Genomic DNA, 18,935 nt, shown 5'->3' with positions numbered 1-18,935 from the left:
GGGGGGGGGGGGGGGGGAGAGAAAGAGGAGAGAGTGAGCGCAACGAAAAAAAAATTCCTATCATTCCTCAGCAATGCGAAAGAATTATCCTCTAATTATTTATCGAATGTGTATTATTACTGATAAATTATTTTAATTGTTGATAATTGACGGGGCGTGTGATGTGTACTTAATGCGGTATTTATTCACTTGTGAATTTTTACCGAGGTTCTCTTCCTATGTCGGTTAGTGTGCTAATCATGGGGTACCGTTAGGACGTAGTACCTACGGACGAGGAGTTGCGCTTGGCATCGATTCTTGGGCTGATGGCCAAATGCCGTCTCACACTTGAAAAATTATGAACTATTTTTTTTTCATGTCTCGCGTGACGGTTTCTCACGGTTAATTTCAAAGGAATAATAGTGAATAGGTCCCGATGAGACAAAATAGATTTTTTTGCCGTGAATTTGATGATTTGATTTTCGAGATATTGACGGTTAATTTTTCATTTCGAGAATAATGAATGGAAGGAAAAATTAAAAGCACTTCAAATTTATGCACGATGTTTGATGAAACTTTTGGCAGGACTTGATACAGATAATTCAGGGTAGAATCGAATTTAAACGGTTTTCGTATAATAAAGGAAAGAAAAAGTGGCAAGACCGAAAACCGGTCGATTGAGGAATTTCGGGGGTGAATCGATGCCAAGTTGCAAAAGCTGGATTCTTTCTTTCCGCTCCATGCCACGTGGATTTAATTAACCAAAGGCAATTTGTTTATTTTTGGTAATGCAACAGCTCCGATGATAACGGTCTCCAGGAAGAATTACAAGTTCAGTGTAGCGTTTTAAGGATTAAAATATTTTTCATAACGGCATTGGTGTTTCCGTTGCTCTCCTTAAGAACTTTTTAAGTACTTAACAATGATGAATAGTAAGAATACAACTGTTAAATTAAAAATGCTCTGAATTCAGGCAATTGAAGAAAACAATTCCCTGAATAAAGAGTTCCTCATTCTCCTCAAGTTCTCAAGTGAAAGAATTTCAAACAAAAAAAATGAAGATAATGTCAAAAATCCACACGAACAACAGCAACCAAGTCTTATCTTCCACGCGCGGTTGGAGATCTCGCGAGATAAAATCCCTGGAATTTTGTGATCTCATTGTTTGATCCGATGACGTGCACCCGAGTCGAGGATTTGGTACTGATCGCACGTACACAGGTCTTTCAAGATCTCTCCAGATCTAGATTGAGCTGGTAAATAGTAATCAGTTCTACGCCGTCCTTAATTTTCCGGAGACCTTTCGAATCCTCAGTTCTTTTCAGCTCTGAAAAGTCCTCCTCTACCCAGACCTCGGGATGGAGGGGGTGGGGGGCATATATGCGGAGGATTGAAATTTGTAGCCAACGAGGAAACAGGGTTGCAGAATACATTTTAGTCACCCTCATTCCTCCGTTTGCAGGCGGTATTGAAATGAAAAATAGCGAACGTTGGTATTTATTGACTCTACACGCCCCCTGATACCAATGAAACCCTCAGGGGTGACAGAAAAGACAAAAAAAAATTAATTTTCACGTGAGTCAAGAGTCAGCCTGAAAGTCGATTTTCGCCGAGTGAAGGTTGATTGTGTATTTTCTGACAATTCTGATGCCAACGAAACCCACGGAGGCACGACAAATCTCGAAATGAAAAAATTTTTTCATTCGGAGCCAAAGGGTCAGATTTTCGGTTTTTCCTGGGGGAAAGTCGACTTTCGCCAAAATTGAATTTTTTAGCCGAGTGAACGTTGATTCTAACTATTTAAGTGACGGGCTATTCAGAACTCTCAAAAGTATGTCGAGAAAGTGAAAACTGAAAAAAAAAAATTTTTCAAATTTTCAAAGGGTCAGATTTTCCGTTTTTCCCGGGGGAAAGTCGATTTTCGCCAAAATCGAATTTTTTAGCCGGGTGAACGTTGATTCCAACTATTTAAGCGCCGGGCTAGTCAGAACTGTCAAAAGTATGTGGAAAAAGTGAAAACTGAGAAACCGTTTTTTTTGGCCCCAGCCAAAGGGCCAGATTTTCGGGTTTTCCGGGGCAAGTGGATTTTCGCCAAAATCGAATTTTTTAGCCGGGTGAACGTTGATTCCAACTATTTAAGCGCCGGGCTAGTCAGAACTGTCAAAAGTATGTGGAAAAAGTGAAAAATGAAAAAAAAAAATTTTTTTCAAATTTTCAAAGGGTCAGATTTTCCGTTTTTCCCGGGGGAAAGTCGATTTTCGCCAAAATCGAATTTTTTCGCCAAGTGAATGTTGATTTTGTATTTATTGACTCCTCTAATGCCAATGACACCCTCGGAGGCGCCAGAAACGTCGAAATAAAACATTTTCATTTCCACTTGGAACAAGGGTTAGATTTGTTAACAATTTCTCCCCTTGTTGAGTACAAGTCCTGCTTACACCCAACGAGTGCTGAAATGGGACATAATCAGAGTTAGAAAGGTCTCGGAAGCACTCGGGAAGAGGCTTCCCAAGACCTATCCAGTTCTGAACGGAAAGACCTAAGTAGAACTTGTCAGGTCGAATTATTCGACTCGGGNGGAAGAGGCTTCCCAAGACCTATCCAGTTCTGAACGGAAAGACCTAAGTAGAACTGGTCAGGTCGAATTATTCGACTCGGGAAAAATCAAGAGAATTAAAAAATTCTCCCCTAATACTTGAACCGCATTCTAGGGCAAGTTAGACATGCATCTGCGAAGGTGTATGATGCCTCGGACGATCAAGCCCCAGTTCTCTTTTAAATACCGTAGTGCACGCCAACTGACACGCGCAAATACATGCGCGCGTTACAAACTCTATTCCCCCCTTTACCCCTTCGGAAGCCACGTACTTTGTTACCACATATATCGCACTATTTGTGAGAGAACAACTTTAGGAAGGCTCATGCTCGCCTGATACATCTGCCATCGAGACGTTTGCGCAAATCACTCTGCCCGCGCTTATCCATCATTCGTATAATAAATGTTGGCGTTGTTAAAGAACAAAGGATCCTGGAAAAATGAATACGTAGGAGAAGAAAGAGATCGACTTATTCAGCTCAAGATTCATCCTGAGATTGGATGAGAAATAAAAATGAGAAAGCGAATGAGAGTTACATAATGAAAATTATAAAAGTCGAACGTAGAAAATTATCATTACGAAATCTCAACGATCCTCGCACCGGATATACATGTACAGTGTATAACGCACGTTTTTTGAATTGGGAAGTCAAGTCAATAGATAGCCGGATATACGTGCGGATCACGCACTTTTCAATCCGGAACTCTTGGAGTCTAAATTAATCGTGCGATGGAAATTCCGTGAAGACCGGAACCGCATTTTACCGATCTACTCTCATAACGAGAAATGAAGACAAGTAAAAGGAGAAAATAAAACTGAGAGGGAGAGAGAAACTTCCCACGGGGGCCTCGGCTCATTGCGGTCTGTCTTTTGTTACGTCCACTCTTATTCTGTCGCATCGGAAGCTGCACTCGGAGGACTCGGTTTGCCTTCATAAACAGCGCATAAACCCGATTGTTACTGCACGCGTTGCGTATACGTAATTTGTGGCGCTGAAAAGTCGAACAAAACACCAAGTACTCGTGATACATACCGCGGAACTGTCTAAACCGTGAGACAAGATTTTTTCTTAAAAGAAAACAAAATGGAGATAAAAAACACGCGCAAGGATTATTTTTTTTAGATAATGGAGTGGACAAGAATGTTGAGCTTGCGTAATTGGGACTGAAGTGAACCGCACCCAACCACTCAATGAACACAACAATAAGTAACGCGACAATTGAGACGTACGCCGAGCCGTTCGTTTGGGTTTAATTGTCTTTAACGAGTTCGGTCGCTCACGTGTTGTTGAGTGACAATGAATAACGGGTCGTTGGTATAAGACTGTCTGGGGTTGCTCGTTGTCACTGGCAATGGGCACAATTGTCTCCAGCAGTTGAAAATATCTTATTGTGAATTTTTGATACTAATGGGGGAGTGGGGGTAAAACGGAGTGCATTATTATTTTTTTTCATTCTACATGAATGACAATTCATCTCGAATGATGTTCTCCTCGTCACAAATGAATTATTCATTTTCCCAGATTGACAATCTCGGGGAAAAATTGAATGCAAGTAATTGATCACGATTTAATTGCATTGTCACATTTCTAATCCACGGGATTACGCGCCGAAAGGAGTCGGAATATTTAAAGTAGAAACCCCTGTCAAGACCCGGGACAGGTGTGCGTCCAACCGAACAAGGACCCCCATTTTCCAAACATTACTTGTCATTCGTCCAGGAACTGTTGCCAAGAGATAAGCCGATGTTTATCAGTTCCGGTAGTGATTAACGGTCAATACATAACTGTTTTTTTTTCTCTCGAAAGACAGCCAGAGGATTCCCCCGGTCTTTCTTTCTCGAGAACAATTCCCTTCTATTTCACCGAAACTTGATCGATTCCTGGACGTAATAATTCGTGGATCTAATTTATAGGGAGCAAGATGAAAGAGGGAGTCACGTCACGACGGCGTGAACGTACGACCCTTGACATTACGAGCATTAACCTTCAATCGGCCTGAGTTAACCTGGCTCTCGGTCGACATAGCGTCTAATCGGGGTAGTGTATAACCGTATATACCCTCAGCCCACGTTGGAACACGCATTCACGTATGCAAACGGCATTTTGTCTCTCGACATAAACAAAAAGGTAAATAGAAATGAGACAAACGTAGAGAGAGTCTTGACATTATACCGTGGAATGGTAGATGCAATCGCGAGTGCATTCCCTGCGCTGGGATTTTTAAATCCCCCCCCTTCCCCTCAAGAGTTTTCGGAACAAGTCAACATTCACTTTTGGAACATAGGTGAAGAAAAGAGCTGTCACTCACCATTCTCACATATTTCTCGTCTAAAGAATTAACTGATTTTCGATGTCAACGCCTGAAGAATACGAATGAATGGTGAAAACTCGAGTGTTGATCACTCACTGAGGAAATATCAGAAACCTGACTACCTCGGAGCCACCAACAGGTCGCTGGAGGGCCCATTCGGCGACCACGGACCAAGGTGCAACGCCACGACGGATTCACCTCGATTTCCACTACTGCGCAGGCTCGATTTTATTACGCGGGAGGATTCGAAGTACAATCCTTTATCCTTTATGAAAATAAAATTGAGCGATGCAATTTTTACGATTCACGTCTCATTTTGAAGCTGGAAAAAAACACCTTGAAAGTGAAACAAAAAATCGAGAGATTGAGGATTAAAGATGACTTTAATAACGGTTCGTTACAAGTACTCTTGAAAAATTGAAGAAGTGCCTTATAGAAACCGATTTCCTTGATTTACCAGGGGTTTCCACTCCCTGACAGGTTTCCAAATCATCCCAACGATAATCAATCAACCCAACTCTCTCTCATCCGGCGAACCATATCTGTGGATTCCTTTGTTCAACCCAAACACGAGATTCTCCTCTCACCGATGAACGACTTGAAAAATGAATTCCATTTCCCATAGAAAATGGGGGATTGATAAACAACAGTGACAATTCCTTTGTTCAACTCAACAAAAATGTCCTCCCTGACCTTTTGCACTGATTAAGAGATTGGTAAACTGGAAATGGAGAGGCTGAAATCGGGTTGACTCGTGAGACTGTGAAGTCTCTTGAGATGCTGTTGCACTCGACTGGCTGACCCAGTGGCCCCGCTTATCTCAAGGAATGCACGGTGAGGTCACGATTGGGGACAGATGCATCCAAAAAATCCCTTCAGCTGTATTTACATTTCAACTCTTCCAGGTGAAATGATAATCCTGTTGTAGACGAGATTATTATCGACTCCTTCGCGGAATTTAGAAACTCTCAATTGTCAAATATTCAGCCAGACAATTTCATCGGTGAAATTGGTGAGACGAGACCCATGGAGTGCCAAAAAAAAAAACAACCGACAAGAAGCAGTGAAAATATTGCGAGAGACAATAAACAAGGAAGTATCGATCTTCTGACCCGAAACTATCGGGTTTCAATCTACCCTCGCCATCTACCTGCTGTCAAACAACAGATCATGGATAAGGTACTTTTTATATCCCTCGAATCTTTCACGTACCTCACATGAAGTGCCATACGAGGAGAAAAAAAAAATCACTTTAATTCACGAGCCACGTACGGGCGCGTGGTCTGCCACACAGCTCACAAAAGAGGATAAGGCGCGTGCGATGACTCAGAGGGGGGGAATACACGACTACGTGCGAGATCCGGGGGCATCCCGGAGACTCCCTTCCTCCTTTATCATCAAAACTGTGCAACAATGGAAGACGAGTTGGGGATGAGTCGAACAACACAATGAAGCGATTCAGGTGCGTCTTGGGGCTATTCACATTGAAATTAAACATTCAGGGTGTCTTGAATTTTTCAATTGTCGAGGAGTGGGAGCTTGGAGATATTGAATGGACGTGATGAAGTATCATACAAGACATTTCTTAGTAGAATAACAATGACTATTATGTGTGATAGGAATCTTGTAACTTGGAACGAAATATTTTTCTTGGGCTTCAATTAGTGAGAGTTATTCTCATATTGAATTATTTTTAAAATGGATTTTGAGCACTTTAGACTTTACATCACGAGACTCGACACATCCGGCACTTCCGCAGCAATAATATAATTTATCGATAAATTCGCAAAAATGAAACCCACAACACGGAAGACGGAAATTAAACATTCAGGGTATCTTGAATCATTCAATCGTTGAGGAGTGGGAGGTTGGAGGGATTGAATTGACGTGATGAGGTACCATACAGTTAAATTTAGTAGAATAACAATGACTAGGTGATAGGAACCCATTAATCGTGATGAATAACTCTTTAAAAAATGTATTTTGAGCACTTTAGACTTCACATCACGAGACTCTACGATTAAAACCGTGAGATGTTCATCCAGGATGTTGATACCCCCTACTTCCTCAGCAAGAATATAACTCATCGATAGATTCGCGTAGATGAAACCTACAGCACGTACCTCGTGCTCTCCATCCCCCCCTAGCCAATAGATCACTGTCCAGCTTGCCACGATCAACTTAATGATCGAATATTCTTCAATCGAATACAGGAAAACCCCCTCGGGACCCACAGATGTTCAACGCCGGATAATTTGTACTGTAATTTCATCGGCAACTTCCTACACAAGAGAAGTCCGAGATAATCTCATACGCAATGCTTTTATTTTCTAGGTAAAACCGAGTCAACGAACCACTGAAGTGATAATAACACAGTTTCCGGTGTACAGACTCAGTGGCATATGGAACATCCCATCGCGGATTACAATGTGAATATGCACTTATGAATACAGTGCAATGTAAAAAAACAGAATAAAATTCATTATATCGTCTCGGCACGTACTCGCTGTTTATGGGGCTTGCGTGTATACCCATTGAACGTATGACGGCTTACACCACCTACCGGACGTTGGTGGTGGACACCTGGTGTTTCTGCTCCTACCCCCTTTAAATTTCCGACAACATTATTTCTGTGTCTAATATGTTACGAAACCTATGGCTTATCTAGCTGTTTATCGACCATTTTTTTAGGCAAGAGGTGCTATATTATTCGTTAAAACCTAGGCGATGTGTACTTTACGTGCCGTTTACACCTTTTTTTCTTTGTGGATAAAGCAAGAACAATATTTAGCAGAATGCAATTGAAAGAGAAAATTTTTCAATTGCTCAATTGCTTTAATCATTGTTTTCGTTTTATCACAAATAAAGAAGATCGATAAAAAAAAAGATTTTTTGCTCATTTCAAATGGCCACAAATCTGGCATTTTTATAACTGCGTAGGAACACGATTTCCAAAGGTGGAGAATACATTTTATTGTAAATGATTCCTTTACGAGATAGTCGAAACGCCTCCGCGTGTTGAGTCCAATGTCGTTGCCATGAAGTTCATCGAAGCGTCCAGTCTCACTGGATTTCCACTTTCTTACCTCTATTTTATTTGAAATTGAGTTACCGAGTTGTTGGAAGAGGCACTGGGGAATTCGAAATGCAAGAGTTTCACTCGGGAAAGTGGAAAAATAAAAGTTCGACCCGATGTATTGTATACAATTAAATCATCTGGAGTGAAGAGTATATTCCAGAGATTTCGTGTAATACTGATTCAACGTAACAGGCATATCGATCGTGGACGTAACAATTGCATCAGCCGCACGAAAATAATGGCCCCTGCGGTGGAAATTGGCCCCGATTATAGAAATGTCAGCAGTAATAACGGAAATATTTACCTTTGAATTGTTGAAACTGAGGGACTCGTAATCAGAATCGACATAGAACTTTGAATTCATCTCTTGATGAAACCACATGATTGAAAATAATTTATCGGCGAGATCAATCGAATGATCTGACTGCACTATCTAATCAACGCTACCACAGAAATATATTTTCCTCTCCACGAATGTGACATCACTCATGAAAATTGATGTTTCAAACATTTTTCGGGTAAAACTGAGACAACAAAATTATGGCTGTGTCTTGGCCTGCGTCTGGTAACGCAATGTGTCCTATTCCCACTCTGACCCTGGAAGAAACGTGGAGCATGCTGTCGCTTCACAACCGGTGGAAGGGGTATTCATATTTCAATTCGTCCGCCTGCTTTTGTTTTGAATAAACATTCAATCAGAAAATGTGATGAAAAAATTCTGACGATTGCATTGAATTAAATTCTAGTTGATTTATCTAAATTATGAGTAATTATTCATGTTAATTAATGAAAGAGGATAAATAGATTGAGGTGATGGCGACGGTTTCACTATTAACGACTCCACAGCCACACTTGGTGCCTGGGTAAGTCCTTGTGATGACGAAAGTGATAGGGGAGCAACAAAGAGCGGAATTATCTTCTTTGTTTTATTGCGAATTAGGTATGCGGGCTTCTGTCCGCAGTATCGATACCGGTGTGGCGAAACTTACGGGAATGTTACGCATAAACTTTTGTTGGATCCAACGATCGATCACTCGGAGACGATGGTCCTGTCTAATCGAGTTGCCGATGATTATGAGGTTTTGAAATGATTTTTTTAAGTAGCAAAATGGTGAAACAAGATGAAAGTCTGGTTTATTTCCAGTTTTAATTTCCCATCCACGACTTTTTTAACTTGAAAAAAAAATATTGGATAAAAATGGTTTCGGAAATTTTTAACTGAAATAAATCTTTAAATAAGTTGAGTTGAGTTGATTTAACTTTAGAAAACATCAATTTCAGTGAATGAAACTCACTCGAAGGTGACTTCAACTACAAATTCATCTCTTTTCACCACTTTATCACTGTTAAAATGCAGAAAAATCAATGATTCATTGATTTCAGGTGATGAGACCACCCAAGGATGATTTAGACATCGTGACCGCCCGCACGAAGCGTATGGACGCAACATACAAGTATCCGATGTTACCGGGTTACCAAGGTGCCTCGAGATTGTGAAATTGAATTCAATGACCCCTTGCGAAATTATCCACTCAAATATGTATGTTTATGTTACAGGATTCATGCCGAATCTGAATGCTCGATTGGGTCAGAGGTACACGATATCGGCTATCGAGGGTCTAGCGGAATTTGAACGGCAACAGCTCAAGGACAAAGCAGCACTGAACCACTTGAGGAACGTCACTGCACTTCAGGGTGGGATGGCGGACCCCAGGAGTTTAGCTGAACGCAGAGTACATTATTATTTTCAATAATGAATAGAGAGAAATGAAATGAGAGAGCTCAACTTCCCGTGTAAAAACCCTGATGGTTTTTTGGAAATATCTCGAGATCTAAAGGAGACAGTGAAATTTTCACCTGAAACTTTTTTGTAGAGGAGAAAAAAATCTAGAGAAAAGTATTGAGTGAAAATTTCGCCATCTGCAGTAGATTCCGCGATATTCACCAAAAAGTAACGCGATGCCAAGTCGAGTTGATTTATTTCCCTACTGCATTTTGATTTTGCCCCTCTGAGCATAGTTTCCGTTAATTCCAGATGAAGAAGACTGAATTCAAGATGCCATTGATCACAGTGAGACCCGATTGGGCCAGGATGATGAGAAATTTGCCTGTTGAGGAAGCCTGTCATCCGCCCCCGAGTCAAAATCCATCGCCTTATTTCATGGAAAATACTAATGATGAAAAATACTTTGTCAATGGTAATCACAATTGTCTCCTTCCTTCAATTGTTTCTCGCGATCCCCTATTATGTGACATTTTCTGCGGATGTAAATTTTTAGGAAGTGCCCTCTACTTATTTTTGTTATTTGTTGAAATGAGTCAGAGTCGTATGCGCACAGGCATTGGAAGTCGGTTCAAGATATCAAATAGGATTATTACGAGAATATTTTGTATTAATTTTCTTCTTTAGGATATACCGGACATGTTCCGCATGGTTATGAACACTTTGGCGGATCCCACAAACCGATAACAAATAGTGCGTTATGTGAATTTACGACTAATTATCGGACGAGACAGAGCGCTGAGTGGGCACCGGCATCCATTTCTCGACCGAATCCGCCTCTTCTTATTCAACCACCCGAAATCTATCATAAACACGTGGGAATGATTCCCAATTATCTGGGGCATATTCCCGGCGCAGCTTTCAGGTGAATATTCAATGTTGAGTTTTATAATTATGTCATTGTGTCGATAACGAGTGATTTTTAAAGGAAACATCGCTGGATTTTTTTGTGACCGACGAAAGGTCGGAAAAAAATCCCTAAAATCAATTTGAGATAGGTAATTATAGCCAAACGCGCATAATTGATAATTTTTCCAGATACGGTAAGACATTTGGAACGGACACTCGAGACGCAAAGAGATGGCTACGAGGGGACTTCTCTCATTAATCAACATTTTAATAACAATGTGCAAAAATACATGACAATAAAGAATAATAAAATGAATGAATTATCCTCATTTGGAATGAATTATCCTTGTTTTGTCTTCCACTTCTTCAAGATCTCCGCAGCCCTCTGGAGGTTCTCGTCCTTCTTGATGAAGCAGTACCGTACATTCTCCTCAGCCAAGTGCTTGTGTCCCTCACTGTAAAACGCAGAGGGTGGAATTCCCTGAACCCCAACGTTCTTCGTCATCCATTTTGTAAACCTGTAATCCTTGTATTTATCCTGCTCCTGATCGAGTCTGACATAATCCTCTAATGACTTCCAATTAGCAACCATGAAGTAACCACCTTCGGGTACTGTCGGTGACATACCAACGTCCGAGAGAAACTTGGCCATGTAATCACGCTTGGGTAATAGTTCCCTCGCGAGGCTCTCAAAGTAGCAATCTGGCTGTCCATATCGTTTCAATTCTTCCTCAAAACCCATCGCCACAGCTTCCTGTTGAACAACATTATTCTCAATAGCTGGACATGATAATTTTCTCCTAATAATCGATATAAGTATTTACATTCTCCCTCTTATTCATTATTAAACTGTCTTAGTAATGAATAGCTGAATTTAATCAGCTGCAAAAGAATTCTTTCGACGTTTTATTCAGAATATACCTGAAGAGGTGTAGGACAGGTGTAGACACAATTTTGATGAACAATGTTGAGATTATTCAACAAATTGGCCGGTCCATAGGCCCATCCAATTTTCCACCCAGTGACACTAAAGGTCTTCCCGGCTGAGCCAATGGTAATAGTACGCTCGTACATATCAGGAAGTGTCGCAATTCTGATATGCTGGACTGGCTCATATACCATCCACTCATAAACTTCATCCGACACGACTAGAGTGTTCCATTTCTTTGCTAGATCAGCAATGAATTTAAGCTCGTCTAGTGTGAATACTTTTCCCACTGGATTGTGAGGGGTATTCACGATTATTCCTTTAGTTTTTTTATTGAAGAGGCTCTCCATTTCTTTTTTATCAAATACCCAGTCGGCTGAACTTGTCATTCCTGTGGATTTTGTCTGTAGAATTAAAGTCATATCATTTTATGCTCATAATTTGAAATAAAATGTTTGAAAAAATATGTCTTCACGGACTGGTTTTAATGGAATAAATCTTGGAACCCCTCCAGCGGACTCCACCATCGGTACATAGCAATCGAAGAAGGGTTCAATGATTATCCACTCGTCTCCAGGGCTCGTATGGCCCTGGAGAGCGACGAAGAGAGCCTCGTATGCACCAGATGTCACCAGAATTTCATTATTCGGATCGATATCACGATTCAACATTTTTGAATACAATTTTGCTAGGGCGTTGACTAATCTCGGATGTCCCTGAAATGATAAACCTAGAATATAAATCCTGCAATCGTCAGTAACGAGGGGGTCTTATCTCCCTGCCTTGTTATTTTGCTTTATTGTAGATAAGACGTCATATGTGAGATATTGTGGATGATTATAGAGTAAGTTGCACGTACAAATCCACGAGTGTATTGGTTCAAGAGAGGATTTTCATTGGTAGCTATTTTTGCTAGGGCTGTTGTTACGTGCTCTGGTGCATGGAAATCTGGAAATCCCTGGCCCAGATTGAGGGGTTTGTATTTCGCAGCCAGCCCAATATATTCCACCCTAAAAAAAATTTTAATGAATCAGTAAAAAAAACATTTTTTAAAGCAATAAATTTCCCAAAGTGTTGGAGACATTTTCCCTCGGAAGGAATGTAAAAACGGATTGAAATTCAAACAGTGAAAACTCACCAGACAGATTTCTCATCTTTGTAACGACTCGGCAAATCAAATTTCGACATGACACTTGAAACACTGTAAACTCTCTTACCCTGACTATTCAACAACTCAAGTCCAATTGCGTGTCTCAACACTTTACCAGCAGCAATCATCTAAAAGCCAGTGGAAAACACATTATTCTCAAACAATTATCAATGACGAACATAGAACCCCTTGTGCAATTATTAAACATGCCACGTTTTCTTACAATTCTGTATTGCAGAAGATGCACAAAATCGTCAACTGAACTACTCCACAATGATGATTAATTATAATAAATTAACACATTATTGAGAGAACAATAGCCAGGTAAACAAACTTACATAATCAATTTCTCATTCTAGCAAATCCGTTCATTCACGTTAATTTTTATGTTCAACTTTGATTACAAAATAATAATAATTAAAATGATGATAGTAGAGGAAGATGAGAGTATAAATACGTACCTGCAAGGGGCCACGAACAAAATAACAACTTGTTTCACTGAATTCAGCTCATGCGAGTGAATTTCTGGAGAATTTCCTCATTTCAGAGTGAATGACGGTATCAACAGCTGACTGAGGAAATTCCTCCTTTACTTACTGAAGTCACTTTGATATATGTATCTATCAACATCTGTCACTGAGCCCCCAGCCCCCCTTCGGCGGGCTGTACTAGATAGGTATGTGTACGTGGTTCAGTTCCACTGACATCGCTCCTCCCACTCAGGGCATGGCCAGTTCAAGTTTCAGGTGAGAAAACTCTTTCTTTTTTCATTCATTGTTTGTAATTTAAAGTGAATGAGTAATTTAAAGTAAATAAAGGAGATGGTGTGAAAGTGACAATTGTGATGGACTCCAGGTTATGTTGACAGTGACAACATAGAGCACTTCGGAATATTGACATGAAATTTTCAATTATTACTTCATTGTTGGAAGTTGCCAGCATTCCCCGAATTTATTCCGCGTCGGTTTATTTACTTGTCTAGTAAATTGCAAATGATAATGAAGATAAAGAGTACCTGAGGCAAATCTTTTTTTTTAATTATTAATAACTCGGCAACAAATTGTACGATTTTCATTAATATAGTGTCATTTTAAAGATTGAGAAAATATCATGGGAAAATATTAGTTAAAGAGGAATTCAATTATTTTCAACCCTTTCGCATATTAATTATGTTGATTCAACGTAATTATTTCAGCAATGTGGATGAGTACGGCTTCGAAAGACCATCGGATTTCGACTACAGAAGTTATGAGGAATTTATGTCAGAGTACCTAAAAGTCTTAGCTAAAAGAGCTAAAAAATGGTCGGAGATTATTGGAGAAGGAAAATCATTGGAGCGTAGTTTATCAATCAAACGATATGTTCGCAAAGGCATTCCAGGAGAGCACAGGGGAATGGTAACGACAATTCATGAGTCAATTTTCCCTCAATTGATATTGATTGATGGAAATCATCTTTTTTTTCCCTTAGGTATGGCTATCTGTCAGCGGAGGCGAAGACTTGAAAAATGCTAATCCCGATCTCTATCAGAAGCTGCTCAATGGACCTCATAACAGTCAAATTGCTGACATCATCAAGACTGATCTTCCTCGAACATTTCCAGATAATATATTCTTCAATAATACTGTCAATCATCAGCATCAACTCTATAATATTTTACTGGCTTTTGCGCACGAAAATCAAACTGTTGGCTATTGTCAAGTGAGTTTTGCCATTTTTTGGCTGCTTTGGAGGTGAACAAACACAATTGAGGAGAATTTTAAATTCTGAATTTGGATTATCAACATTTATCCTTATGGGAATTATTCAAGCTCTAATAATTGATGAAAATAATTCCAGGGACTGAATTACATAGCAGGATTGCTACTGTTGGTAACAAAGAACGAAGAGACAGCATTTTGGCTACTGAAAGTATTAATCGAGAAGATATTACCGGACTATTATACCCCTACGATGGACGGATTGGTGACAGATATCGATGTTCTTGCTGAGTTGGTTAGATTAAAAATACCGGATGTGCATCATCATGTTACTAGTTTAGGATTGCCATGGGCTGTTATAACAACGAAATGGTTTATATGTTTATTTGCCGAAGTACTGCCAATTGAGGTGAGACAACAGTCAATCATTTTCTTTCCATAATTTCCATGATAATTAGCCGATTTATTGATGGTGCTGTCATGTTTTTCACAGACAACACTTAGAATATGGGATTGCCTATTCTACGAAGGCAGTAAAATAATATTTCGCGTAGCTCTCACTCTCATGAAACGAAACAAAAACAATTTATTGTCGTGCCAGGATTTTGCATCATTGGCAGACTGTTTCAAAGACATTACGAAAGACAGTATAGTGTTGCAGTGTCATGAATTTATGCAGGTAATTTTTATGCGGAATTATCTTGATGATGAGCAATTTTATTTAATTTAATTTAAAAATTAGGCAAGACTTTTTGTTTCTGATTATTCAATTACCTCGGTAATGAGTGATTTTGACAAGATATGCCAGAGGACTTTTTTGTTCGCAATGTTCTTACCTAGAAAAAAAGTTTTATGACATTTTCTCCTAGAATCATTTGTTTGCGAAATAAATGCAAAAAAAATGCAAAACTAATCGTCTATTCTTTTCAGAGTATTTTTAAAGTACCTGGATCATTTCCGAGAGCCACCATAGTGAAATTACGCACTAAAGTATCACAAGAACGAGAATTACAAAAAAAACCGACACTGGAGCGGTAGTATTAACTCAAAAATCGAAATTGAATTTATACTTTTACAGTCTAGTCACGTTTGCATCAAAATATTGTTCCTGAAATATTCAATTCTATCACAAAGAATGACTTTGTATTTGAAATAACGAAAAGAGAACGAAAGAAAATTCTGTCCATTACGAGAGCTCATTCAGTGATTGAAAATCAATGCTCGTTAGATTAGAAAAAGTATTAATTGACTCTCTACTGAACAAAATCGCTGGATCGATGACTATTAAATTGGGAATAATGACCAATTGAGAAGAACATTTTGCCAATTGATATGAGGCTTCAGTTTATTGCTACCGATTTAATAATAATTTATATTTGAAAATAATCTGATGCAGTGTATTAACGTCAATTATTTACATGTCAGTAGTTTTCCTAATTATGTACAACGAACATCCAATGACATTACTTCTCCAGCATATCCTTCGCCTCGTTTACTTTGGCAGCTATGTAGGGGGATCCCCCTCTGTCAGGATGATTGGCAGACATTACTTTTTTGAATTGTTCTTTGATTTTTGCCTTGTTGGCTGTGGGGGAGACACCCAGGATGAGACTGGCTTCCCTTTTCGTCATTGTCGGCTCAAATCCACCCTTGTGGTATTTACTATTAGCTAGTGACTGTGAAATAAAAAAAAATCAAGTCATTAATTCAGGTTTACGTATTGATAAATGTTTTATTGTCTGTAATAAAGGGAAATGGGAAATACATAATACGCAATTAACAATAAATATAATTCAAGCAATTACTGAATCGAGATTAATACCTGGGAGTCCAGCTTAGGAAGTGATTTGAGAGCCTCAGACATCTTTTTAGACAGAGTTGGCATGGATCTAACAATGTAACGACCCCCAAAGCCTACAATGGCAATGCCAACACCAGCAACAATAGCTGTACTCGCCTGAAAATTAATAAAAATTACTAGCCATGAATTCACTCAATAAATCATGATTCCAGTGGGTTCTTTACTCTTCCACGATATTACATGAAGCTGAAACTAGCAGAATATTCGTCAGCGAAAAATTCAATTTAGGCGATACTTGAGTGTAGGAGAGTGAAATAATCATGCATACAAATGTTTTTCAAGTGCCAAAGAATTTTTACATTACTTAAAAACATTTGTAGACTTCTAGATTCACCTAAGACAAATTTTCTGCTGTCGAATCTTTCGCTAGTTTTGCTAGCAGAGTATTCGTCAGCGGAAAATTCAATTTAGGCGATATTTAAGTGTAGGAGAGTTAAATAATCACATATACAAATGTTTTTCAAGTGCCAAGGAATTTTTACATTACTTAAAAACATTTGTAGACTCGCAGATTCGCTTAAGACAAATCTTCTGCTGTCAAATCTTTCGCTAGTTTCGGCTTCATTGTTACATGAAGCTAAAACTAGCAGAATATTCGTCAGCGGAAAATTCAATTTAGGTGATATTCAAGTGTAGGACAGTTAAATAATCATATATACAAATGTTTTCCAAGTGCCAAGGAGTTTTTACATTACTTAAAAACATTTGTAGACTTCTAGATTCGCCCAAGACAAATCTTCTGCTATCGAATCTTTCGCTTGTTTTAGCTTCATCGATATTACTCGTTATTGCAGGAGCATTCGTTACTATTCGATTGCATCATAACAATTGTTTTAGTTAGGTTAACTCACTGTTATCAATGATTATCTGTATTTAAATGCATTGATAGTTGTTACAAATATATTCCTTAGTTTCTTGACAAAATGTTGGCGTCAATTATTTTAATAATACCACCATACTTACCATTTTTTTATTGAGACAGAAGATACGATGTAAATTTATTGCGAAGTTCAAAAAATGTAACACTAACACCACACGTTCAATGGTCACACACACACACACGCGCGCTCTCAAGGTGATTTTCCCTGACGCAGACATCTACTGACATCTAGATATTATCTCATCAAGAGATAAAACAAATCCAGATGTTTTAAAATCCGCCAAGTGAATATAAAATTGAATATTCACCCGGAATCACGAAAAAATCGCAAGTATCAACGCAAGAAATTTGCAAAAAACGTAATCGCCAAGTTAAAAAAAAATGATTGCAATTCTGCAGATCATAATAAAGAAAGTATTCCCCAAATGCTTTGGTCAGAGAGAATGCCGATCGCTTGCTTCTCAAAAGCAGCTCAGATCATTGATGAAATAAATAAACAATTGGATAACTTCACTCACCGGCGTTGGATGAAAACAACCGCTCCGTTTTCACCTTTCGAACAACCTACCGTTTAGTCGTATTCAATGGGATTTCCTTCTCCTATTTCCATCATCCTGGTACAGCTGCATCCTCTGACTCTGGTATATCCATGGCTTCTGGTTTGATCCTCTGGAACGCACTTACACTCACAAATCGTTTAATTTTACGTCCACTCATAATAAATCATAAAGAAATGTCACAAGACTCGAAATTGACCCAATCTAAGAAAAAAATCATTATATTGTTTTAAAAACACTCAATATATATCACAAACTACACAGGTGGACACACTAAACACACCACTAGATATTTAGAGAACACAGCAAACACTGCATTTTAACAAGAAACACACGAAAGGAATTCACGGAACCTTTGAAAATTATTACAAGCCTCAAAATCAACACAACTCAACGAAAAAGTGAATTATTTTCCTCTCTTTTATAGAAAACACTCGCTACAGATTATTAATTCCGCGAATCGACACACCGAACACCCCACCGGACACTTCAAGGACACAACACACCCGATTTTCCGCGAACAAAGGGCACGAAAATAATTCACTGGCCATAAGACTCGAAATCGACACAGTTGAACGCAAAAATGAAATATTTTCCCCTCTTTTATACAGAAAACACTCGCCACAGATTAATTCCACGAATCGACACACTAAACACCCCAGTGGACACTTCAAGGACACAACAAATCCGATTTTCCGCGAACAAAGGCACGAAAAGAATGCACTGGCCATAAGACTCGGGGTTGACACAGTTCAACGAAAAAATGAATTATTTTTCTTTCTTTTATATAAAGGACTCGATACATATCCCAATCAACGCGCACTGATACACTAAACACTTCACTGGACACAATAAACACCGTTTTGTAGACAAAGGAAAGATGCCGGCCGCCATTGTTAGTCCTGAGAATCCATTGTGACAAAGGAAAACCCACAACTAGTCCAATGTAACTCATAAAAGTCTTTTTTACGTGAAAAAATCACCACACGAGGCCTCAACTGAGGCTTGTATACCGGCATTATCAACGTTCAGACGCGGCGCCGACTCTCCACACTACGAGGGTCGGCTATTACCGGGAATTTTCATGTTTTCGTCGGGAGGGCACCTCTAGCGTGCCATCGCGTCGCGAGAGACTGGCTAGAATCTAACATGGCGCTGATTTGGAGGGAAAACGTAGTGGGGGCGCGCATGCGCTGCCTCTGCGCATGCGCGGCCTTCTGCGCCTGCGCGGACATCTGCGCAGGCGTATGAAATGTATCT

The 18,935-nt window shown here is 39.3% G+C and overlaps 5 protein-coding genes across 8 annotated transcripts in view; 2 read left to right on the top strand and 3 right to left on the bottom strand.

Moving 5' to 3' along the window:
• LOC107038945 (putative uncharacterized protein DDB_G0289263) overlaps positions 1-8,541 on the bottom strand; it is an 18,364-nt gene extending 9,823 nt beyond the window's left edge. The window contains exon 1 of one of the 2 annotated variants that reach the window (XM_015258312.2): positions 8,272-8,541. In XM_015258312.2, coding sequence (XP_015113798.1) covers positions 8,272-8,349 — 78 coding nt within the window. In that variant the 5' untranslated portion in view covers positions 8,350-8,541. Of the gene's footprint in view, positions 1-4,885; positions 5,028-8,271 lie in introns of those variants that run through there. The other variant, XM_015258316.2, reaches the window with a different exon arrangement.
• An 85-nt stretch (positions 8,542-8,626) lies between these two features.
• LOC107038950 (UPF0605 protein CG18335) lies at positions 8,627-10,885 on the top strand. The gene is made up of 7 exons (XM_015258325.2): positions 8,627-8,830; positions 8,908-9,046; positions 9,351-9,447; positions 9,525-9,700; positions 10,003-10,165; positions 10,378-10,615; positions 10,789-10,885. The coding sequence occupies exons 1-7, from the start codon at positions 8,781-8,783 to the stop codon at positions 10,856-10,858; spliced, it is 933 nt and encodes a 310-aa protein (XP_015113811.1). The 5' UTR covers positions 8,627-8,780; the 3' UTR covers positions 10,859-10,885.
• LOC107038947 (kynurenine--oxoglutarate transaminase 3) lies at positions 10,847-13,285 on the bottom strand. 3 transcript variants are annotated; one of them, XM_015258320.2, is made up of 6 exons: positions 13,139-13,285; positions 12,666-12,805; positions 12,387-12,537; positions 12,007-12,243; positions 11,521-11,931; positions 10,847-11,353 (listed from the first exon to the last, which is right to left on the bottom strand). In XM_015258320.2, exons 2-6 carry the CDS (start codon positions 12,803-12,805, stop codon positions 10,940-10,942), a joined length of 1,353 nt encoding a protein of 450 aa, XP_015113806.1. In that variant the 5' UTR covers positions 13,139-13,285; the 3' UTR covers positions 10,847-10,939. The 3 variants fall into 3 exon arrangements, with proteins under 3 accessions (XP_015113806.1, XP_015113808.1, XP_015113807.1); XM_015258322.1 differs by lacking the exon at positions 13,139-13,285 and adding an exon at positions 13,016-13,095; XM_015258321.2 differs by lacking the exon at positions 13,139-13,285 and adding an exon at positions 12,901-12,993.
• On the top strand, positions 12,946-16,661 carry LOC107038948 (growth hormone-regulated TBC protein 1). The gene is made up of 7 exons (XM_015258323.2): positions 12,946-13,001; positions 13,110-13,423; positions 13,873-14,074; positions 14,148-14,378; positions 14,517-14,786; positions 14,871-15,056; positions 15,308-16,661. Exons 2-7 carry the CDS (start codon positions 13,356-13,358, stop codon positions 15,413-15,415), a joined length of 1,065 nt encoding a protein of 354 aa, XP_015113809.1. The 5' UTR covers positions 12,946-13,001; positions 13,110-13,355; the 3' UTR covers positions 15,416-16,661.
• Positions 15,692-17,282, bottom strand: LOC107038951 (mitochondrial import inner membrane translocase subunit TIM14). Its single transcript, XM_015258326.2, has 3 exons — positions 17,202-17,282; positions 16,200-16,334; positions 15,692-16,053 (listed from the first exon to the last, which is right to left on the bottom strand). Exons 1-3 carry the CDS (start codon positions 17,202-17,204, stop codon positions 15,841-15,843), a joined length of 351 nt encoding a protein of 116 aa, XP_015113812.1. The 5' UTR covers positions 17,205-17,282; the 3' UTR covers positions 15,692-15,840.
• Positions 17,283-18,935: the final 1,653 nt, after the last annotated feature.

Source organism: Diachasma alloeum, unplaced genomic scaffold (assembly GCF_001412515.2).
Source record: "Diachasma alloeum isolate Michigan unplaced genomic scaffold, Dall2.0 Dall_scaffold_00289, whole genome shotgun sequence".
Taxonomy (NCBI): Eukaryota; Metazoa; Arthropoda; class Insecta; order Hymenoptera; family Braconidae; genus Diachasma; species Diachasma alloeum.
Note: the sequence above shows the minus strand (reverse complement) of the source record. Positions and strands in the feature narration are given on the sequence as shown.